At 39.5% G+C, this 24,881-nt stretch overlaps 1 protein-coding gene across 3 annotated transcripts in view; it reads right to left on the bottom strand.

Annotated features, from left to right (window-relative positions):
• Positions 1-24,881, bottom strand: part of LOC137322543 (protein unc-13 homolog B-like) — a 554,720-nt gene that overhangs the window by 12,229 nt on the left and 517,610 nt on the right. For 2 of the 3 annotated variants that reach the window (XM_067985478.1, XM_067985470.1), the window contains 4 exons: positions 17,383-17,439; positions 16,329-16,409; positions 9,650-9,797; positions 2,254-2,346 (listed from right to left, as the gene is read on the bottom strand). In XM_067985478.1, the coding sequence (XP_067841579.1) occupies positions 2,254-2,346; positions 9,650-9,797; positions 16,329-16,409; positions 17,383-17,439 (379 nt within the window). The remainder of the gene's footprint in view (positions 1-2,253; positions 2,347-9,649; positions 9,798-16,328; positions 16,410-17,382; positions 17,440-24,881) is intronic. The other variant, XM_067985475.1, reaches the window with a different exon arrangement.

The following is a 24,881-nucleotide window of genomic DNA, read 5'->3' as shown; positions in this document are numbered from 1 at the left end:
GTCCACTAAACAGCAACAAAAAGAAAAAAAAACACAAAATAAACCACTCGCCAGAAAAATTGGCATGTGTGATTAATTACCAGCAATGAGATATTCATACATTTATCTTAACTGTAACATGCAAAATCACCAAAGAGCTTTCTATTCTGCAAACCACACTTTATAACCTGTGAGAAATGACATCAAAATACTTTTGATTTTAACTAATATGGCCTGATAAAATAATTCTCAAAAAGAGATGTTAGATTTGTTTATCTGTAGATTCAAGGTCAAATAATATAAAGCTAACAAAATAAAGATAAGAACGTCAATTGAGCAACAAGATTAAAAACTAAACACACATATTCTTATTGGCCAATACACATTGATAAAGCAAAGTTACTGTGAGAAGAGTTTCCATTACATCATTGCTTGATGACAAAATCTCCCTGCAGTTGTGACTTTATAGAATACACTACCTTTCATGAGGAACTCAAGTATTACTTACTTGAAAAAAATATTGGATTGGAATTGAATTTCCGTGCGGGTTCTCCCGATCGTTCGCATAATTTTGGTTTAAGATCCGCGGAAACCCTAGAGAAACAACTCACCTAACTTTGTGCTTTTAAAAAAATGTTGTCATGACTAAATGCCTTCTGCTGGTTTAGTCATCGTGATTGGCTTGACTATTTAAGATGTTACACTCTTGCAGTAAATGCTTAAGTAGATTTTGATGTGTACTTTGCATCATTATCGTGCTCCAGAACCGTGCTTCAGTCAATGAACATAGGAAGGAACATAGGAACAGGAGTAGGACATTCAGCCCCTCGTGCCTGCTCCGCCATTTGATAAGATCATGGCTGATCTGTGATCTAACTCCATATACCTGCCTTTGGCCCATATCCCTTAATACCTTTGGTTGCCAAAAAGCTATCTATCTCACATTTAAATTTAGCAATTGAGCTAGTATCAATTGCTGTTTGCGGAAGAGAGTTCCAAACTTCTACCACCCTTTGTGTGCAGAAATGTTTTCTAATCTCACTCCTGAAAGGTCTGGCTCTAATTTCTAGACTGTGCCCCCTACTCCTAGAATCCCCAACCAGCAGAAATAGTTTCTCTCTATCCACCCTATGAATTGAGCCTTTATAATAAAATTCTGACGCAAAACACTTTATTCCAAATTGTCCTTTTAGAAGTCTGGGTTCATACCACCGAACAGTAGCTGGATGATGCATTAACCTCCATTATTACACAATATGTCTTGTGCGATATCAGCCACTTTGCTGTCTTTGTCCTTGAAAAATCGGGGAACAGTTATGACAAATTACAAACACTCCTGAGTAGCAGGGACATGAACACGACCACTCAGATACGTTCATCTACTGCTATCTAAAGGGACTGCCCAGGGTGGGAAACAAAGACAAGAATGAAAATATAAAAAATAAAAAAAACGGACGAAAAAGACAAACGGAGAAAAAAAAATTAAATTTCTGTGAAGTCTTGTGCCTAGATCGTATGTCATACTTTAGACAGAACATGGTTACAGTTGCAAAATAATGATTAAACATTAAAAATGCTGCATGGAGGCAGCATTTCAAAGGTATTGCACTATAGTCGGCACTGTAAGCATAACATTACGTGACAGGGCCATTTAAAGAAAAAAAAATTAGAAATACACTAGTCTGTAATTGACCTTGGGATGTCTATTTACAGAAATTAGACCTTGCAGCATTAAAAGGACACACCTGACATACACAGCTACCTTACCAGCAGAATACTACATTGTGTATTGCATGGTATAATATTCCTGCCTTTAAAAAAAACAACGTAGTCTCCAATTTGTCAAGAGCAATGCCACAGGAGATCTGCTAGTTTTTTTAACCCACAAATTGGAAAGTTAAAATCAATTAATAGCACGAAAATAAATGGAATCAAGTAAACAAGAATGAGACATATTAGACAGAAAATAATGGAAAATAAGGAACATTATAGCTAAGGAATGAACTTAAACAATAAAATTACAAGATAGATCAAGGAATGACAAAAGAAATAGAACATTTTAAGATGTATTTAATAACTTGCCATTTTTGAAAGTGAATGGAATCAAGTAGGAAATAGCTTCTTTCCAAGTTTAACAGCCAGAAAAACTGCGACTTAAACCATGTAGACCAGTGAGGTTTTCCAGATTGCTGTATTGGCACTTGGATTCTCATTAGGTATTTTGGGGCCCGATGCCCTTTCTATTGGAATATCTATTAATGATATTGTTCTTACCTTTCACTGTTACTTTGTGCTCTCCTGTTCCTGGATGGGTGAAAAGATCTATTTGTATGGAGACTTCACCCACTGGGTCATCCACACCAGAGCCTGATTAACAATTAAAACGCAAATGTAAACTATAGAAATTACAGGATCATCCTATAGCTATAACACACAAGTGCAGGTACATCATTGCCACATTCATATCAGACTACTGTGTAACATACTTAAAAGGGTTGTGTCATTAAAATACAAGGCTTTCATGCTTGAAAACATTCTGACATGAAGTCATCCATGCACAACATTGCCACATATCATTCATGCATACGTACTGATCAGATCTATGAATGAAAGACTGCCTCAGGGATAGGAGGAAGGAAGCCACTGGCAGAGGAAACTTTTGCTTCAGTTGGGTTAATGTGACTTTCAACAATGTGTAATGAACATCTAATGATTTATGTATTCACTCTCTAAACTATTAGATTCAGTACATTCCACCTAGCACTTCAAAGACTTACACAGAAGTAATGCTTTAAGGCATGAAAAAATTGTTAAATGTGAAGACTGGAGATATCTAAAAAGGGCCAAATGCTAAGATTCTCTGCTAAATGAAGATTTGAATTACAAATGCAAATTATTCCACATGTACAGGTGACGTCTCCAGGCAGTGGAACATTGACAGTTTTCATTACTGTACTAATTTACCAATATCTGTTTATCCCATTTAGCAAATACTGTATTTGTCAGGCGTTTCAGGTTACATTATTAAAGTTGATGCGCATTTCTTAAGACAGAACGCATAACAAGCAAACCTTATAAAACAGCCATTATTCACTGTATAAAGGCCACAGACAGGCGTAATCCTCCTGTCACTGCTGGAAATGACATGGAGTTGTTTTTGCCAGTCAACAGCTTTTCCATTAGAGTCTTGTAAATTAGTTCAGCCAAAAGTTTCAGCTCTTCACAAGCCAAGTCATGAAATGAACTCAGTGGGCTATTTGTATGCAAGAACAACCTATACCAGTCTATGAAACTGAAGATTGGAATGCATAACTTGATTACATTGGATTCAAAAAAATTGTGAAAATAACTAAATCCAGCTAAATCAAAATTATTTTTTCATTCCATATAAATGCTCAACATTAAAAGGATACAATGAGGATGCCAATTGTAATTTGTGCAGCTGCCACAACTGCTTTCTGAATCAGCAATGTTACAAAATGTAAGGAAAGTACATTCAAACTGTGAAAATGTACATTGGATTAACAAATGCAATTACTCAATTTGCCATATATGGTATTATGTTGAGTGACAATAATGACTGTATTTCTTTTTCTTTCCCCTCTCCCCATTCTTTATGTTTTCCTCCTCTCTACACCATTCCCTACTGAGGGTGAGTAAATGACCTAATCTTAGGCTAATCTTTAGCCATTCACTGGGAGGGTATAGCAGCATCTTGGGAAGTGAATTTCTGTGGGGGCTCACTCCCTTGTAGTGATTCATTTCTTAAATTATCCTCCCCTCTTTGTAGGCACACACATAGTTCCAGCCCAGGCACTCCTTCAGTGGCAGAGCTTAGATCGGAACTTGTCATGTGGTGACTATTAGGTGAGGAACAGTCTTGCCTGCCAAAAGATAATTTCTCAATTTATTTTAGCAGATATAAACATAACATAGTGGATTTTTATAGTACTGGACCAGGCGAGGCTAAAATCTAGTGTTAAGCAGCAAGAGTCAGGTCAAACAAGACTTGCCTATGTAAAGTGGGATTAGTTCATAGTAAAGGCTTGAGAAACTCTTGGCAAGGCTCAAGGATGTGAAAGTTCAGGGATGTAATATCAATGTCTGAATAACATTCCAAATGGGAGTTTTTCAAATATTTGGATCAGGTTCCTTTTACTCCTCTTTCAAGGCAGTAGCCTGTGCTAGGATTAGATGCAGTGGCTTTTCTCACGTCTCATTTTTTCATGTTAGTTTGCTGTTTGATGGGGAGGACATCACAGTCCCTTCCTTCCCTGTTTGATGGGGAGGACATCACAGTCCTGTCCTTCCATTGAATCCACACATTTATATTTCCTCTAGGGATGACTGGAAAGCTATTAGGATCAGGAAGCCTGGCCAATTTTTCCCTGCCCAGGCCAGCGATACCGAGACTGAATGCAGCACATCCCTGTGTCCCACCTCGCCGATCCACCCAGCTCAGATTGGCTAGCTCAGCAGACAAGGGATCGAATCATGAACCTTCCTGGGCTGTATAGCTCAGTATCATACTTTGAGGTGCATTTAAAAATAGCCCTTTATTAGGTTTACAGTATAATTCAGGAATTTGAAACACAATAGGAAAAGACGCAAGTTATCGTTGATACCAACAGCAAATCAAGAAATGGAAGTTATCAATCTCCTGTTGTCATTACACAATAAGTGTGTATGAGTTTCAAATCTCAATGCTGAGAGATTTTTGCTGACATAACAGTGAGCGTTGAGAAACAACAAATGAGGCTAGTTAGACCATTTGTTTAATAAAGACTTTTGTATAAAGCCCTTTCTTAGAACAGTATTTACCAGCAGTGTAATTTAGTAGTTCTTTCTGTTGCTAATGCAATCCAATTTTGTACAGGTTGATTAAACCAAAAGGTGCCTGTAAACCTAGGTTTTAAATTGGAATGATCTTAACAAGCTCATGGGCTACATGCGCTAACTCATAAAAGCCATGCATGCAGCAAAACAAATAAGAATTGTAGTTATGGTATTGTGAAAAGTGTGAAAATAGGCAATCTTCAATCAAAAATGCAGGCATTTAAATCTGGTCTCTGACCCAGACATTATGTGAAACTCAACAGGCTCAGTTGGTCAGGAGACTAGAGGGTTTTAGGTTTACCCTCACCAGTTACTGTTTGAATAGGTTTTCATCTTTCTCCCTTAAAAGCTTTAGTTTTAAAAAAAAAGTTAATATGAAGCTATTAATAGTACAAAAGCAAAACTACAGCAGATCCGAGCGTTGCCTAATATAATGAACTAAAGGCTAACTTTAAGTTATTTTCTAGTGTTTTGTTCTTAATTTGTTATACAGAGGTGCAATAATTACACTGAACTATGAAGAAATTAAGCAGGTACTCCATTCAAATTGAGCGACATTTTTAAAGAACCTGTCCAGTTATCTGTTTAGTGAATGGAGTTTCAGTTCTCCTAGCACAGTAAGCATTGGAAGTGGAATAATCTTTAATGTGTTATGAAACCTTTAACATCCACCTGAACCACAGAAACATGCAGATAGACCTTGGCTTAATGTCTCATCTGAAGGATGCATGGCACTATAACCTAATTTGAATATTAATGAGGCTCATGGTCAAGAGAACCAGTGAAAAGAGATAAACTATCTTTAGGGAAAACACAGAAGGGGTACAGCACAAGTATAGCAGTGCTACCGCATCACCAGTCGTTTTTTTTAAAAAAGACTCAACCGACGGAAAAATATATCATGAGACTTGAATGTCAACATATCAGAGACCTGCTGGGTACAATATAACAAAAATATTATACCCAACTGGACTCTGTGTTTTCTATTTATAGCACACAGTATAAACAAATTAAAGTTATACTGGGGAGAAAAGATTAGAGAAGTTAAATAAAAATGAAAGACACTCTGAATGAAAGTGATGTGGCATACACACAGGCATCATTGAAGACATGAAGTTACGACAAATCAGAAAAGAAAAATCTAGAAACTGATTATTTGACTATTGCTTTTCCATAAACTGAAAAAATGACTTGCCATTAACTAGGCAGGCTCTGCTGACAGAAAGACCTTTAGGTGTGCAATGCGGCCTGGGCCAAAAGTAGGACTTGAATTCAGTGACAGGTCCTCACGTATTTTTAAATATGTTTTAGAAATTTTGTGTTGTGTTTTAACGTTTTGTGCTTATATAGATTTTATGAAAGCTCAAAAACATTTTCATCTTAGTGCTGCTTTTGTTCTCCTATAGCACTGTTTTGCTACAGCTTCAGAAGTTTGAAGTCAAGTGTGTTCTGTTATGTTAATAAGTGTACCTTGTGGACTTCGAGCAATCGTATAAAATGTATATTAAGTGCTGTGCTGTGCTGTATAACAGCTTGGCATCATAACATGGAAAGATAATTTGGAGCAAGAAGTTGTTTTTGACTGCAAAGTCCAATGAGTTTTGCCAATATATATTTTCTCCTGATAAACTGAACCTCATACATACAACGCCCTTTGTACATAAGCAGTTAATTGGTTTATGGCATTGCAATTTCAGTTTGTTTTAACAAAAGGGCAGCTGTATTAATGCAAAATGTCCCAAACTATTTCACTGTTTGTTAAAAACAGTAAAGCAAAGCCAAATCAACTTTGCACTTACATAACCTTTATTTTCTACCTTACACCCATTTCGTTAACTACTTCCACCTACTCACTATCTAAAGTAAACATTCTTTGCGTCATTGTGCGTATTCAGTACAATCAATTACTTTAGATTTACCTTCTGAATCTATAAAACATTTGTGCATTGCAAAAAATGCACAATGCTCACTATTATTATGCTAGTCTGCTATGTTACAATCATCAGAATCATTAGCATGGACTGATATTACAGCAAGGAACCACAGCTTTCTGAAGCATTCCAGTGATAATGGGAAGGTTTTGTTTTATCAAGCCTGTATTCAGCTAATGTTGTCACAGCTGGGCAACATTAGACTCAGACATACCCTTGTCAGGAAGAGCGTCCTCATTAGCGGTAACCCTAATACCCTTTCCACCATGCACTGATTCATGTTATCAAAGCCAGCAAGCAGGACAAAAGGGAGAAGAAAATGGAGTGAGATTACAGGTTACACCATCAAGTCCTTTAGCACAACTCAGTGGAAGATAAAATGAGGCAAAGCCCAGACTTCCCTCTCCCTTCCCACATGCATGTTATTGCCCAGAGGAAACAGCTTGAAGGTTTGTAGAAGAGCACACTCAATGCTAAGTACAAAAGACCAGTACAAAATGCAACGGTAATAGGCTCCCTGTAGTAATGTTTACAACAAATGTACAGCAATAGGCCATAACTAGAAATCTCACCTCAGATATAATGCAGATCATTTGAAGCTTCAAAATTAAAATATACAAAACATTCTGTCTTTATAAAGAGACGCTTGAAATAGCATGATTTACGTATCAATGTCCATTCAAAGCAAATAATCGATTTTACATTCTGAACACGGAGCAGTGAAAGATTCTTTTGGAATAAATGAGTGGATTAAAACAAGCCACAAATGAACATCCCAACAACACTTGTTTAGAATTAATCTGATAATGTAGTTCCTGGCTCATTCAAGCATGTGGGATTTTTTTGTTGTTGTCAGAAATAATTAAAACACTCCTGAAAAGGGCATCAGTTTTAAAATATAATTAAGCTGTTCCACAAATCACTGTAAAATCTGGAAGCCTAAATTCTGTGCTCTTTCCACTTCATTCTCATGGTAACTCTGAAGGAAAGGTGGCAGAAGGGCCATAAATTAGCTCAGGACCTCGACACACCGGGTCCTGGCCTTCCTTGGGAGTTTACGTCTGATTTTTATGGAGCAGAGTATCTGCCTGCCCCAAACAAGGCCAGTAGGGTTGAAGGGGGTGAGATTGAGGGGCAGTTCCTGACTACAGAAAAGCAGTGGGCAGGATGTTGAGTGGGACCAGGCTCACTGGCCTATCCAATGGCAAAAGTAAGGTGCAGGCCTGGATCCTTGAAGTTCTCCACAATTTGTTTTTTTTTGGCCCCCTTAGAAAGTGGGCCAAGGAGGCACTTCTGTTTTCCTTTTGGGGGTTGAGGCTGGTGTCTCTCTCTCCCCCCCGCTCCTCCTCCATGATTGGCCATCGCTAGCCATATTTTGTGGCCTCATGGGGCAGATGGACATCCGAGTAGGTAGACACCCCCCCTAGTAGTGTGGGAACCCGGCCAGGATATTTAAATTAGATGATCTCCCCTTGACCCTGCAAACATTTTTGGGTTTGGGGGGGGGGGGGGGGGGGGGCAATGCCTTAGGTCATGGACAAGCACATCCCGGCACTTAGTGGAATGCTCGGGCACTGGATTTACAGCCCCCAGGTGTATAAGATATATCTTGAAGTATGTTTTTATGTAATCTAAATATAGGAGACATAATACACCTTATTTATAATTTGTAACTTTTGTAAGAAAGGGTATACAAATCAAAGGTCAGGTGTTTATGGTATAGTTCATCCTCATAGGAAAATCAGTTATTTCTGTTTTATTTACTGATAATGGTTCCATATATAGGTCAGTATACTGATGAGTAGATTTTGGTAAAGGGATATCCTTTGCAACTCTAAGTGAAACACTGGTCCTTACATATTCAGCATGCAGGATTCCTGAGAAGGGTTAATTAAACAATGAACAAGTTAAATAATGAAAGGAAAAAAAATTCAGTCTTTTAAATATTGCCAACACTAGAAACATGCAATTATAAAGGCAACAATCCTCTTTGGCTGGACGTTTCTCAGCAAATACATATTTTTAAATGTACATTGTTGAAGCTATCTATATCTGGCTGTTTTGGACAGTTAAATATTCATAAATAGCCCAATTACTAAGCAACATACAAGTTTTGAACTTCTGTAGGAATTCTGACAAGAAATTATTACATGTCCAAATATAACACCTAAATGTACAACATAAAAATGTCTCTTCGAATTCTTTTGTTACTTAAAAGCTGTTTTCAATTGTTAATACTTCACATATCCAAGCCACCCCCCTTCACGCATCCTTCCTTCTTCTGGAAAGGCAGGCGCATGCGCATAGGCTGCTAATTTCTCTTGCACTTCATGAGCCAGTTCTGCCCCATATCTCAGTTGACAGAAACCCGACTGAGATCAGTGCAGCTGGGTCCTCGTCATCACCTTCCTCTTAGTGTGGCACTCCACCTAGTGGCCTAGCTGGGAACTAACAAATTCCCAGCCCAACAGATTCAGGTTACTGTGCAAGCTATTTGGCTCAAAACTATTTTTCAAATCCACCTCTTGAGAATGAATTCTATTATGACAAAACTGACCCTTCAAGAAGCTGCTGATCATCATACCCTGAACAGACCAGTACAACTATTTTCTTGGGGTCCACAGTTGACAGAAAAATAAAACAAAAACAAAATTTAAAATATTGATAGTTCTTAATTTTCAGCATGACAGTGGAGCTTTGCAAGCAGTCAGTATCATTTTCTTGCAGATGAAGATTACATCCCGATGCATAAAAACATGTGTATCTGACAGCTTTTTAACAGGTGACGAACCTTGAAAAGGATACAGTGTCTGATTTCTCACTGCTCCAAACAGGAGCACTTAGATGCGAGTAACTATATTATAGCTAGGTGCTGAAAAAAAAGAGTTCTTTCATAAACTTACCCTGAGCGGTCTGAGATTGGACAAATGTTTTGATGAGGGTATCTGTGGTCTGAGTGTAGAGCGAGAGTGCATATCGCAGGGACTGAAGGTCTGGACTCTTCTCCAGGAAAGTCTTTTTCAGACCATTTCCACCAGCGTGGAAGTATTGCTGTAATGTCAAAGTATGAACATAAATGCTCTCAGCTGATGAATCACTAATACATAGGTACCCATGATTTGGTATTCAGTTATTATTTCAGGTAACTTTCTATCAATACCAAAGGGGAAATTATCACCAAAGTTTAGTTGGTAAAAATATCTTTTTGTTTGTAAACACAAAATATGATGTAAACTACATCTAAAAACAATGTTGAGTTGGGAAATCATCATTGATTTACATTGTATGCTATTTGCCAAAAACTACCTTCCAGAAAATGGCAATGGTTTCCCCTTGTAACAGTGCCTGTCGGGACAACATTTCCATGATTGCATTTCTGAAGGGTAAATGTTATCAAGTCACTACGTTTAAGAACTCTTTTCTGTATTTTCATAGAATCATTGAAAGTTACGGCACAGGAGGCGGCCATTCAGTCCATCGTGTCCGTGCCGGCTGAAAAAGAGCTATCCAGCTTAATCCCACTTTCCAGCACTTGGTCCGTGGCCCTGCAGGTTACAGCACTTCAAGTGCACATCCAAGTACTTTTTAAATGAGTTGAGGGTTTCTGCCTCTACCACCCTTTCAGGCAGTGAGTTCCAGACCCCCCCACCACCCTCTGGGTGAAAATATTTCTCCTCAGCTCCCCTCTAATCCTTCTTTCAATTACTTTAAATCTATGCCCTCTGGTCACTGACCCCTCTGCTAAGGGAATAGATCCTCCCTATCCAATCTATCTAGTCCAGTCATAATTTTATATACTTCAATTAAATCTCCCCAACTCCAGCCGATCCAATCTTTTCTCATAGCTAAAATTCTCCAGCCCTGGCAACATCCTCATAAATCTCCTCTGTATCCTCTCTAGTGCAATCACATATTTCCTGTAATGTGGTGACCAGAACTGTACACAGTACTCAAAACTGTGGCATAACCAACATTTTATACAGTTCTAGCATAACCTCCCTGCTCTTATATTCTTATATGCTTCGGCTAATAAAGGAAAGTATCCCTTATGCCTTTTTAAACACCTTATCTATCTGTCCTGCTACCTTCAGGGATCTGTAGACATGCACTCCAAGGTCCCTTTGTTCCTCTACACCTCTCAGTATCCTCCCATTTATCGTGTACTCCCTTGCCTTGTTTGCCCTCCTCAAATGAATTGCCACACACTTCTCTGGGTTGAATTCCATTTGCCACTTTTTCTGCCCATCTAACCAGTCCACTGATATCTTCCTGCAGTCTACAGCTTTCCTCCTCACTATCAACCACACGGCCAATTTTTGTATCATCTGCAAACTTCTTGATCCAGCCCCCCACATTCAAGTCCAAATCATTAATATATACCACAAAAAACAAGGGACCTAGTACTGAGCCTTGCCAGACCCCACAGGAATCAGCCTTCCAGTCGCAAAAACACCCATCAACCATTACCTTTTGCTTCTTGACACTGAGCCAATTTTGGATCCAGCTAGCCACTTTCCCTTGGATTGCATGAGCTTTTAATTTTTTGATCAGTCTGCCATGTGGGACCTTGTCAAAGGCCTTGCTAAAATCCATGTACACCATCAAATGCACTACCCTCATCGACCCTCCTTGTTGCCGCCTCAAAAATTTCAATCAAGTTAGCCAGACACGACCTACCCTTAACAAATCCATGCTGACTTTTTAAAAAATTCGTTCATGGGACGAGGGCATCGCTGGCAAGGCCAGCATTTATTGCATATCCCTAATTGTCCTTGAGGTGGTGATGAGCCGCCTTCTTGAACCGCTGCAGTCCGTGTGATGAAGGTTCTCCCACAGTACTGTTAGGTAGGGAGTTACTGGATTTTGATCCAGCGATGATGAAGGAACGGCGATATATTTCCAAATCGGGATGGTGTGAGACTTGGAGGGGAACGTGCAGGTGGTGGTGTTCCCACGTGCCTGCTGCCCTTGTCCTTCTAGGTGGTAGAGGTCGCGGGTTTGGCAGGTGCTGTCGAAGAAGCCTTGGCGAGTTGCTGCAGTGCATCCTGTGGATGGTACACACTGCAGCCACAGTGCGCCAATGGTGAAGGGAGTGAATGTTTAGGGTGGTGGATGGAGTGCCAATCAAGCGGGTTGCTTTGTCCTGGATGGCATCAAGCTTTTTGAGTGTTGTTGGAGCTGCACTCATCCAGGCAAGTGGAGAGCATTCCATCACACTCCTGACTTGTGCCTTGTAGATGATGGAAAGGCTTTGGGGAGTCAGGAGGTGGTGAGTCACTCGCCGCAGAATGCCCAGCCTCTGACCTGCTCTTATAGCCACAGTATTTATGTGGCTGGTCCAGTTAAGTTTCTGGTCAATGGTGACCCCCAGGATGTTGATGGTGGGGGGATTCGGCGACAGTAATGTCGTTGAAGGTCAAGGGGAGGTGGTTAGACTCTCTCTTGTTGGAGATGGTCCATTGCCTGGCACTTGTCTGGTGTGAATGTTACTTGCCACTTATCAGCCCAAGCCTAGATGTTGCCCAGGTCTTGCTGCATGCGGGCACGGACTGCTTCATTATCTGAGGGGTTACGAATGGAACTGAACACTGTGCAATCATCAGCGAACATCTCCATTTCTGACCTTATGATGGAGGGAAGATCATTGATGAAGCAGCTGAAGATGGTTGGGCCTAGGACACTGCCCTGAGGAACTCATGCAGCAATGTCCTGGGGCGGAGATGATTGGCCTCCAACAACCACTACCATCTTCCTTTGTGCTAGGTATGACTCCAGCCACTGGAGAGTTTTCCCCCTCGATTCCCATTGACTTCAATTTTACTAGGGCTCCTTGGTGCCACACTCGGTCAAATGCTGCCTTGATGTTAAAGGCAGTCACTCTACCTCACCTCTGGAATTCAGCTCTTTTGTCCATGTTTGGACCAAGGCTGTAATGAGGTCAGGAGCTGAGTGGTCCTGGTGGAACCCAAACTGAGCATCGGTGAGCAGGTTATTGGTCCTTGATTATCCCGTGCCTTTCTAAATGATGATTTATGCTGTCCCTCAGAATCGATTCCAATAATTTGCCCACCACCAAGGTTAGATTGACTGACTTATAATTACTCGGTCTATCTCCTTCTTCTCTTTTAAACAACGGTACAACGTTAGCAGTCCTCCAATCCTCCGGCACCACGCCTGTAGCCAGGGAGGATTGGAAAATTACGGTCAGAGCCTCTGCTATTTCCTCCCTTGCGTCTCTTAACAGCCTGGGATACATTTCATCCGGGTCTGGTGATTTATCTACTTTCAAAGATGCTAATCCCCTTAATACTTCCACTCTCACTGTGTTTATCCCATCCAACATTGCACACTCCTCCTCCTTAATTACAATCCCTGCATCGCCCCCCTCTTTTGTGAAGGCAGACGCAACGTATTCATTAAGAACCATACCCACATCTTCCACCTCCACACATAGGTTACCTTTTTGGTCTGTAATAGGCCCAACTCTTTCCTTAGTTATCCGCTTGCTCTTTATGTATTTAAAAAACATTTTTGGGTTTTCCTTCATTTTATTTGTCAGTACTTTTTAATGCCCTCTCTTTGCTTTCCTAATGTCCTTTTTAATTTCACCCCTGCACATTCTATACTCTTCTAGGCTTTCTGCAGTATTGAGCTCTTGGTGTCTGACATAGGCTTCCCTTTTTTGCCTTATCTTACCCTGTGCTCCTTGTCATCCAGGGGGCTCCAGATTTGACAGTCCCACCCTTTTCCTTTGTGGGAACATGTTTACTCTGAACCGCTTGAATCTCCCCCTGAATGCCTCCCACTGCTCTGACACTGATTTACCTTCAAGTAGCTGTTTCCCGTCCACTTTTGCTAAATCACTTCTCAGCTTAGTAAAATTGGCCTTTCCCCAATTTAGAACTTTTACTCCTGTTCTATCTTTGTCCTTTTCCATAACTATGCTGAATCTAACTGAATTATGATCACTACCACCAAAATGCTCTCCCACTGCTACTCCTTCTACCTGCCCAGCTTCATTCCCTAAAACTAAATCCAAAACTGCCCCCCCCTCTTGTTGGGCTTGCTACGTACTGGCTAAAAAAGTTCTCCTGAATGCAATTTAAGAACTCTGCACCCGCTATGCCTTTTGCACTGATTGTATCTCAGTTAATTAGGGTAGTTGAAATCCCCTATTATTGCCCTATTATTTTTGCACTTCAGAAATTTGCCTCCATATTTGTACTGTTTGGGGAGTCTATAGTACACTCCCAGCAGGTGACTGCCCCTTTTTTGTTCCTGAGCTCAACCCATATGGCCTCATTTGATGATCCTTCGAACATATCATCCCTCCTCACAGCCGTAATCCAGAAGGAACCTTTATTGATTTTTCTACATCCTGAGTTACACATAATTGTTTTGCCAGTACAGGGAAAGACATATTAAAGGCTGTAAATAAGAAACTAAATAAAAGCAGCAAGTGTGCTTGTTCAATTCTAGTGATAAGACAGGAAATGTATAATTATATTTTAACCAGTTTAAAATGTCCATTGGTTGAAACATTCTCAATTAAAATAATTCTTATAATGGTTACTGCAGCTATAGTGTTACCAACTTAAAGTGTGGTGACTAATTAGTAAGAATGTAACTCAAATGTATTGCATACACTAAGCAAGCTGCAAGAGCAACTCATCAGCGCTAAACAGGTTGGAACCCTCACCCTAGTATTAATGGCTGTATAGGCTCACTGAATTATCACAACTACAGTGATGACAGTTTTTGCTTTGTTTAGATTTGTGACCAATCTCCGAACATTCCAAATTCCAAATTTAATTTACGAGCATTTTGGAGCCTAATGCTCTTCTGCCTTTTAAGCCAAAAATAAATTCTCTGTTGAGTAATACAGATATTTTAAATATGAAATAAATGTAGCTGCAGAGAGTTCAATGCAAGCTTACAACACTCAGTTACTTACAGTGAGAATCTTCCCAGATACATCCTGTTTATTTGCGAATTGAAACCTGTTACACACGCACCTTCAATAATCCCAAATGGCATTGCATTTTACATTTACAAGACAAAATTGACTCACTACCTATTGCATCAGTCCCTGTCCCAGATGCCATGGCAGCCCAGAGGGAATTATTCTAAATTCAAATTATGCAGATTTAACTATCTTAATTAAACCATTTTTATTTTTAAGTAGCTTCAATAGAGATAAGGATGAGTCTATATCATTGAAACAAAACCTTAGAAGTAAGTTCTGATGAAGGCCACACCCAAACATTAGCCTATCTTTTGTTCGTTTAGATTGCTGATGGAAATGCACGTCAATTCAAACATTTTATGTGTTTAAAACCTTAAAATACACGAGGCTGGGAATTACAGTGCTGATAATAGCGGACAAGTGCTTTCATATGGCAGTCCTCTGGTATTTTAACAGAATTATTAGTGCCTATAAGACAGCTGTCAGAGGACTGTCATACAAATGCGTTAAATGGCCATTCACTTTTATTGTCAACGGTAATTTCCAACCTATATTGCATCTTTTACCCTGACATAAAAAGATTTCTTTTCTTGGCATTGGAAATAAAAATCATTATACACTGCAATCCTTAAAAAAAAAGTGCATGAAAATATGATTTGCAGTAAAGGATAAATTTTTTTGCTCTTGGGCAGACCCAACCTGGGATTTGCAACCTATTGGCAACAAAGTAACATTTACCTTGCAAACAAATTGAAAACAGCATTCAAAATTACAGAAAATAACTGGGCTCTACAACTCACCCACAAAAAGGAAGACGACCTGTATCACACATCACAGTCGTAAAATTCAAACCCTGGTAGTTCTGCAGTGTAAAAACTGGTGTGCTCAAATAAAGGCAGTAAATACACTCATACTAGGGAACATCCATCCTATCTCACAAAAAGCAGCCTCAGCCAATCTTGAAGAAAATAAACTTATACATAAAACAACTGCTGGGCATGCCCTTTATAGCTGTATTTTAGCAGCTTTATTTGTTTTATGTAAATTGGAGACAAACGCTTGACAGACATACATGCAACTCTCAGAAACCATCAACTCATTTTAAAACATTACTGTCTCAAATTTGTATGTAACCAATATTGAGAGAAAGCAACGTTTGACTGATTACGGTTGACAAACTCCACTCCTAACTTCCAACCAACTTGATCAGTTCTGACAGGTTTTCGTCTAACCCTCCAACCATCTGATTGATTCTGACAAATTCTAATTGTGCCTTTCAATTGATCTGATTGGTTAATATTCTCAATCCCATGAAAAAGATTATTTTTCTTGAGATGCTAACAAGCTGGCACGTGTTGAAATGCAAACAGCTTAAAAACGCTGGTGGTTGACATTTACGTATAAGTGAATTACAGTCAGAAGAATATCAACAGATCGGCAAAAAAAAATTAGCTTTGTGGCAAAAGTAGGATCATACATATCTGTATCACCAATATTGCTGAATAAATGTTCATCTTAAGGCTTAGTTACTTACAAAAGATTGGAATGATTCAGAGTTTTTCTTATCTCAGTTAAATAGATCACACTATAAATTAAGCTGCATTATTGTCACTTACCTTAATTGTGTCCAGTGCCAAATCCATAATAGCACACTGTTTTGGTGTAAGGCTTCTGGCTTCTTCCCGAACCATGTGATCCTGGAAAATCAAACCTTGCAGTCAGACATTTCATAAAGATAAGAATGATGCTTATTTGTAAAAAGTCATGAAGGGATGAATTTTTCTGCTCATTACGACCAAGGGACCCAAACATCAACATGAACTTGTTTATAGTCTACTGGTATATAATTTGTATTGTGACCTGCTAGAGGCCTAATGACTTCCTTAAATTTTTGTCTGGAGAATCTCGTAAGGAAGAATATCTCAGCTTGAGTGCTGACTATATAACCCAATCACTTGCCATGCAGCAAGACTGCATTTGTCATAATAGTACTCAATTAACACATTATTAAGACTTTCTTGCATCAAGAAAAAAAAACTACTACTGATGAAATCTACTTTAGAGATGTGTTTGGGAACTTTCTTGGCTGTTCTCTTTTGTTTTAGAGCAGACATTACTATTAGAAATGTAACAATAATTATACCACAGTTTAAATGCAATTGAAACTTGGCTTATGGATATTTCACCCATTTTTGTGCATTTCCTTCTCGAAGTCCTACGAAACATTTTTTATTCCTTCCAGTTCCATTGCAGAGAGAGGGAGAGTGTTTTTATTATGCTTTTCAAATTTACAATGGTAAGTACAGAAGACAGAAAAATGTACCTGAGTGTACATTTTTGCTCCACTGGGCCATTCTATCTGAGCTCAAGTTTACTTGTAACCATTAGTATTAGTGACAAAATACAAGAATTTTCATGTTTTGGGTTTTCATCTGTTCTGATGCTACGATTACCTTCAATACATTATGCACACTGGAAAAGCACTTTTTTTTGGAAACAAACTACAAATTGCATTCTTGTATTTCATGAGAACACCAAAAATAACGAATTGCTTTTTAATTGCTTACAGAAAATAAATACATTTTTAAAAACTATTTTGAAACACAACAATGCATGCATTTTTCAATACGGCACACAAGTTTACTGCTCGTGCAACAAATACACTGATACCTTCAGCTTTGATAACTGCCCCAGTTCTTTAGCAGCAGTAAAAATCAGCTGTGTACCCTGTGATTGCATGTATTAAAAGGAAGAAAAATAATTAAAAGGAGAAAATTTTACACAATCTTGATAAGCAATTTAACAAAATCAGCAGACTGCAAGTTTTACACATATACACACATACATTTTATATATCACACACATACACATAATTAAGGTACACAGAACTTTAAATCAGAAAGCATCTAATTATATTAGATTGTAGTATGAATTTGGTAATTATCTTTCAAATGAAGCAATCGCCAGTGCATCTTTGATTATCTTACTTATGAATTAATGAGCTACATAATGCCTGAGGTAGCAATTCATTCCATCAGGGGCCCAGTATATTCATGGGGTTAAAAGAAACTGCTATGGCTGAATCAAAGATTTTTATGGTTCATATTCACTTATATAATTAAAAGTCTTATATCTCATGCACATACATAGCTTCACACATATTAAAGGTATCATGCTTCCATAGAGCTAAAAAAAATCATGATTGGTTCAAATAATCCCTACCTGTTAACTTAATCATGCTGATAAGCTCAAATATCCAATTGACTGAATGGAAATCATTTAGTAGGCAGATTGGAAAAGTACCAAATAGCAACCACCACAAAATCCAGCAAAGGAGGAGGGTAATTCTCCCTCTGTGCGATAATGTAAAACGGGCTGCCGATTCGCTACTGCCCGTTTTACACTATTGCACAGTCAAAATTACCCCCAAGGACTTGCTGGGTACTCATGGGAGGAAACCTCAGAAAAATGTCTGCAGCACTGAGTGCAAACTCTCACATCCAGAATTACAGGCCAGTGCCGAGAAAAGTTCAATAAACTGACGTGTGCGCAGGCAAGGTAACACACTGACTGCTGTCCCTTTTCCTTAGGCATCAACACACTGCTCACCCTCTAAAATGAATAGCTATACAAGAAGCAGACTACAGCTCTGGTGGCAGTAGGAGAGAGATTAAACAGATCATGCATTCTGGTTTCTAGACCCTGGGGTCCTGGGTGCAGGCTGCTATTTCTCATGAGCTTCCAGGGTCTGATAGCTGCCATTAGACAAGCCATCGCACTGATCAGTGGGCATACAGATGGCATTGGCTGTAACAGACCTGCCTGAGGCTGCTGTTTCTCAGGAGCACCTTGCCAGTGGCTTATGAGAGGTGATATAATGCTGTCCAGTTACAAGCTTCAGGTAAACAGACGGTAGCAGCTTCCTCTCAGGAGGGAGTTGCCATGAGGGGAGAACCATATCAGTTCCATGAGGCTTTTGTACCACAGGAGTAGCCCACTACCTCTCACGATACAGGCTCTCAGGTTACACCAAAGCTAAGCAATAGAATGGCAGATGGAAGCATATGTTTAGACACCCAGGGGAAGCATGGTAGGGGGAATAGAATAAGTTGGCCATTGTGAATTCCTTGTTTTAAAAGGAGAATGTGCATTTATGTCATGCTCTTATTCACGGCGACTATAGGCACACAGGAAAGGGTGCACGTATTTTGTGCTGACTTATTCAATCAAATGATTGACTGGCTTGGTTATGTAGGTCCAAAGAAGTCTGATGTGATGTGATGTCAGAGGCAAGTACAATTTAATCCAGATGTGAGGCAGCACCCGGCTGCAAACTACAAAGTAAAGCACTTCCGCAGTATCAACTGATGTTAGCAACAGGTTTGTCTCATTTGTTCTGTTACCCTTGGTGCAATGGCATCACATGTTTGAGAATTTGAGGACTCCAATTCCATTCTTACTCATTTTAATAAATGTTAATGCGCTCCCAGCAGCATCGTTGAGGACCCAGGTCGTGTTGGAAACTACAGCTCAGTCATTACAAGATAGACACCTTTGCATATACGAGACCTGCCCCAGAATCCATTCTAAAAGTGCACATGTTCATTTTAAGCCACAAACTCAAGCCAAAAATGGTGAGTAAATTCAGGGCTGAGAAATATTTGCTTCAGTAAACTAACAGCAATTGCATGTCTAATCACTAGAGGGAGATGCACACCACAACTAGAAATTCATTGTTTTATCTTCACCTATTACATTTTTCCCCTTTTTAATAACTCATGAGTAAAGTCATAATTTCCTACATTAGTAACTGAACTTCAAAAATAACAGCCGGACAACACAAAATTTAATTTTGATATTCTCACATTCTCACACTGTCAATATCAACCGTTGCCTTTACAACAACAACTTTTCTACCATAGCAATCTGTTCTGGAAAGACTTAGATAGAAACAGAAAATGACAGTGTCTTCAGTTTTTATTTCTTACAATAAAATACACTATATCTAACTCACCACTTATCTGCAGAAAATATAAATGTTCAGCCTCTTTGGAGCTGAAGCAAGGAAAATGACAGTACATTCCAGGAATTACACTGCTTTCTCAAAAGGTGGCCTGGGAGAGATTGTTTAAATAATTTTAAACAGAGTTTTCTGAGGTGACCACTGTAAGTATATGGGGGTATATTTTCCTTTGTTCTCTAATAGCAGCAGCAAAAAAAAAAATCAGCATAGGTATGAATCAGGGAAGTGTTACAAACACTGATTATTTTACTAAAGTTAGTAAACCAATGAAAATATACCCATTGGTCTTTGAGATTTCTGTGCCTCTAAATTTGTTTGCAATAGGTTCCTATTACATCAGTAAGGTTCTTCTAAAAATATTTTCTTACTTTCCACCTGATTTTTGCCACACCTTCTTCTCAAGCCAAGAGGGCAAGTTGGAGATCTACTCATGTGGCAACCAATTTCATAGAAACGTAGAAAATAGGAACAAGAGTAGGCCATTCGGCCCTTCGGGCCTGCTCCGCCATTCAAAATGATCATGGCTGATCGTCTACCTCAGTACCCTGTTCCCGTTTTTTCCCCATATCCCTTGATCCCTTTAGCATTAAGAAATATATCTATCTCTCCTTCTTGAATACATCTAATGACTTGGCCTCCACTGCCTTCTGTGGTAGAGAATTCCACAGGTTCACCCCCCCTCTGAGTGAAGAAATTTCTCCTCATCTCGGTTCTAAATGGCATATCCCGTATCCTGCGACTGTGACCCCTGGTTCTGGACTCCCCAGCCATCGGGAACATCCTCCCTGCATCTAGTCTTGTTAAAATTTTATATGTTTCAATGAGATCACCTCCCATTCTTCTAAACTCTAGTGAATATAGGCCTAGTCGACCCAATCTCTCCTCATATGTTCAGTCCTGCCATCCCAGGAATCAGTCTGGTAAACCTTTGTTGCACTGCCTCCATGGCAAGGACACCCTTGCCATGGAGACCAAAACTGCACACAATACTCCAGATGTGGTCTCACCAAGGCCCTTTACAACTGTGGTAAGACATCCCTGTTCCTGTACTCAAATCCTCTTGCAATGAACGCCAACATACTATTCACCCTCCTAACTGCTTGCTGCACCTGAATGCTCGCTTTCAGTGACTGGTGTACAAGGACACCCAGGTCTCATTGCGTCTCCCCTTTTCCCAATCTATCACCATTCAGATAATAATTTCATTCTATTAGTGTACATAAGTGTGACTTTGGGTGACAATCCCTCCAAATTACCTTCCTATTCCTGAACACCAACGACACCTTTGATTGGTGTGATGGTGTCCCAGCCTAATATAAGATATGCGATTTGAGAACCTCTCATTCACTACTCACCTGACGAAGGAGATAATCTCCGAAAGCTTGTGATTTTAAAATAAAATTGTTGGACTATAACCTGGTGTTGTAAGATTCCTTACATTTTCCCATTCCTGTGAAGGGATTCCTATCAGTGCTTAGAATCTCCGAAATTTGAGATCAGAAACTGACAGCACAGCCAACTAAGTGTGAAACTGTGTCCTACCACTCTGTGGCAGTGTGTTGAGAGCAACAACATAAATTAAAACAATTAACACAAGTGAATGTTTCACCATTAAAGAAAATAGGTAACTCTAGAAGGAAGCACCATTGGATCCCCAAAGCAGATGTTGTTTAAAAAAAGAGCAGGGCTTTTCCAACATTATGGAGAAAATTTTACCAGTTTGTATGAAATGGACATGGCGGAAGGAGGCACCCGTGAATATGTACACTTCACAGGGAATCCACAAATCTGATTACTATTGCCAGAGTTCTCAACCCAACAGAGGTTTCCTAAAACACAGCTTTTTTGAAGAAGCTGCAAATCAGTGAGTTGTTAGAAAGATATTTTGTTTCTCTTTCTGAATTACCACTTTAATAAAGTAGATTGCAATTTTTTTTCAGGGGATCACATACACATAGGCCAAGATATCAGAAAAAAAACTATGTTTTGTTAACAATTTACATTGATTCCTTATAATCTGCATTTGTAGAAAACATAACTGCATTTTAGATTCAAACACATCCTCAATTTATTAACAGTTTCACAGCAGGTATCACAGCAAGTGGTCATCTATCTTTCTCTCCTGATCAATTAGCGTAATTTTTAGATCACTGAATAAATCACTGTGATTAATTAAATAGGGGGTTGGTGGTATTTATAAGTCAGCTCTAATAAACAACCCTGCTACTGTGTGGACCCCAGCATCTTCATTGGGATTTTAAATTAAATTCAAGAATCCTGTTTTTTTTTAAAAAAAAGATATTTTTGGGTTCAGAATATCACAAGGTAACTACGAATGAGGAAGACCATTGGCACATCTTGGTTCATCCATCCAGAAAAACCTATGTCCTCCCCTCCACCACATTACAACATCTAGTGTTTCTTAAATGATTGCAGGGTTTTTAACCTCCACTACTGTATCTGGAAGTCCATTCCAAGTGTTGATCACTCTTCGCGTGAAGAATCATAGAAAAGTTACAGCATGGAAAGAGGCCATTTGGCCCATCGAGTCCGCGCTGGCTCTACGCAAGAGCAATCTAGATAGTCCCACTCCCCGCCCTATCCCCGTAGCCCTGCAAATTTTTTCCTTTCAAGTACTTATCCAGTTCTCTTCTGAAGGCCATAATTGAATCTGCCTCCACCACCCCCTCGGGCAGTGCATTCCAGATCATAACCAGTCGCTGTGTAAAAAAGTTTTTCCTCATGTCACCTTTGGTTCTTTTGCCAATCACCTTAAATCTATGCCCTTTGGTCCTTGACCCTTCTGCCAATGGGAACAGTTTCTCTCTATCTAGACCCTTCATGATTTTGAATACCTCTATCAAATCTCCTCACAACCTTCTCCGTTCCAAGGAGAACAACCCCAGCTTCTCCAGTCTATCCACGTAACTAAAGTCCCTCATCCCGGAATCATTCTAGTGAATCTCTTCTGCACCCTCTCTAAGGCCTCACATCTTTCTTAAAATGCGGTGCCCAGAACTGGACACAATACTCCGAACCAGTGTTTTATAAAGGTTCATCATGACTTCCATACTTTTGTACTCTATGCCTCTATTCATAAAGCCCAGGGTCCCGAATGCTTTTTTAACCGCTTTCTCAACATGCCCTGCCACCTTCAATAATTGTGCACATGTACCCCCAGATCTCTCTGTTCCTGTACCCCTTTTAGAGTTGTGCCCTCTAGTTTATATTCCTCTCCTCAGTCTTTCTACCGAAATGTATCACTTCGCATTTTTCTGTGTTAAACTTCATCTGCCACATTTCCACCCATGCCACCAGCCTGTCGACATCCTCTTGAAGTCTATCACTATCCTCCTCGCTGTTTACTACCCTTCCAAATTTTGTGTCACCTTCAAATTTTGAAATTGTGCCTTGTACAGCCAAGTCCAAGTCATTGAAGAAAAGCAGTGGTCCCTGCACTGACCCCTGGGGAACACCACTGTACACCGCCCTCCAGTCTGAAAAACTGTTCGCCACTGCTCTCTGTTTCCTGTCCCTTAGCCAATTCTGTATCCATGTTGTTATTGCCCCCTTTGTTCCATGGGCCGCAATCTCGATGATAAGCCTATCATATGGCACTTTATCAAATGCCTTTTGAAAGTCCATACACACCACATCAACTGCATTGCTCTCATCTACCCTCTGTTATCTCAGCAAAAAATTCAATCAAGTTAGTTAAACACAATTTTTCTTTAACAAATCTGTGCTGGCTTTCCCTAATCAATCCACACTCGTCCAAGTGACTGTTAATTCTGTCCCGGATTATCGTTTCCAGAAGTTGCCCCACCACTGAGGTTAAACTGACTGGCCTATAGTTGCTGGGTTTATCCTTACACCCTTGTTTGAACAAGGGTGTAACATTTGCAATTCTCCAGTCCTCTGGCTTCACCCCCTGTATCTACTGACTTTGATATCAGTCCTAAATTTGCTTCTACTAATTTGATTCTGTATCACCTTGTCCAACCCCCACAATCTAATTTAAAGTGAGATTCAACATGTACCTTTTCCATTCGTTAGACTATCATACGTACTGCAAAAGATCACCTTTCAGATTCCTCGTTTCTAGGCAGAAAAGCCCAAGAATCTCCAGTCTTTCCTCATAACTTATACCCTTAAAATTAGGGAGCAGCTCGTAGCAATTCTCTGCACTGCTTCCAGCGCCTGAATGTCTCCATTGTTTCTCAGAAACCAAAACTAGACACGGTACTCAAGGTGTGGTCTGACCAGAGCATTATACAGTTTGATCAAAACTTCCTCTGACTTGTATTTAACTGCAGTTCAACATTCTATTGAATTTTGTTGATTGTTGCTCTACATTGGTTGGACACGAAGACTGCTAGGTCTCTTTTCGCTTCATCCATAGCTATTTCAACACCATTCATGGTGTATATGTGCCACCCATTTTTCCTTCTATCTGTAGTACTTTGCACTTGCCTGCATTAAATCTCATCCAACTTTTTCCCATCTACAAACATAGTTTGCTCAACTCATTCTGTATTTTTCAAGATGCCTCATCTGATTCCACTGCCTTTCCTAGCTTGGTAATCTGCACATTTGACCAACTGACGTTGCGTTTCAAAATCCAAGTCACTGATATAAATTAAAAACAATACTGAGCCCTGGGGCACTCCACTAATTACTTACCCCGCCTCCCCACATAACTCCTTCAACAAATACCCTTTGTTTTCTACCCTTCAGTCAATTTCTTATTTATTCCCAAGATTTACCCTGAATTCCCACAGCTTTGAACTTAACTAATAGTCTTTCATCTGGAACTTTGTCACACGTCTTTTGAAAGTCTAGATACACCATGATGTAGGATTTTCCACAGTTCACTTGAGTTGCCATTTCCTCAATAAAGTCAAGAAGGTTGATCAGGCAGGATTTTCCCTTTCTGAATCCAAGTTAATAGGTTATTGTATAGAAATTCTTCAAGATAAGTTGATAAAGTGCTGGCCTACTGCACTTTTAAGTATCATATAGCCTAGAAATACAAGAAAGTACTACCAGAAATTAGGACTCAACAGTGCATTCTATGAATTCTAGAGTAAAATTATATACTTACAATTTCCTCCTCTACTTTGGTTTAAACCTGTCTTGTACATAC

The sequence above is a fragment of the Heptranchias perlo genome, chromosome 1 (assembly GCF_035084215.1).
Source record: "Heptranchias perlo isolate sHepPer1 chromosome 1, sHepPer1.hap1, whole genome shotgun sequence".
Classification (NCBI taxonomy): domain Eukaryota; kingdom Metazoa; phylum Chordata; class Chondrichthyes; order Hexanchiformes; family Hexanchidae; genus Heptranchias; species Heptranchias perlo.
This window is presented reverse-complemented; position numbering and strand designations above follow the sequence as displayed.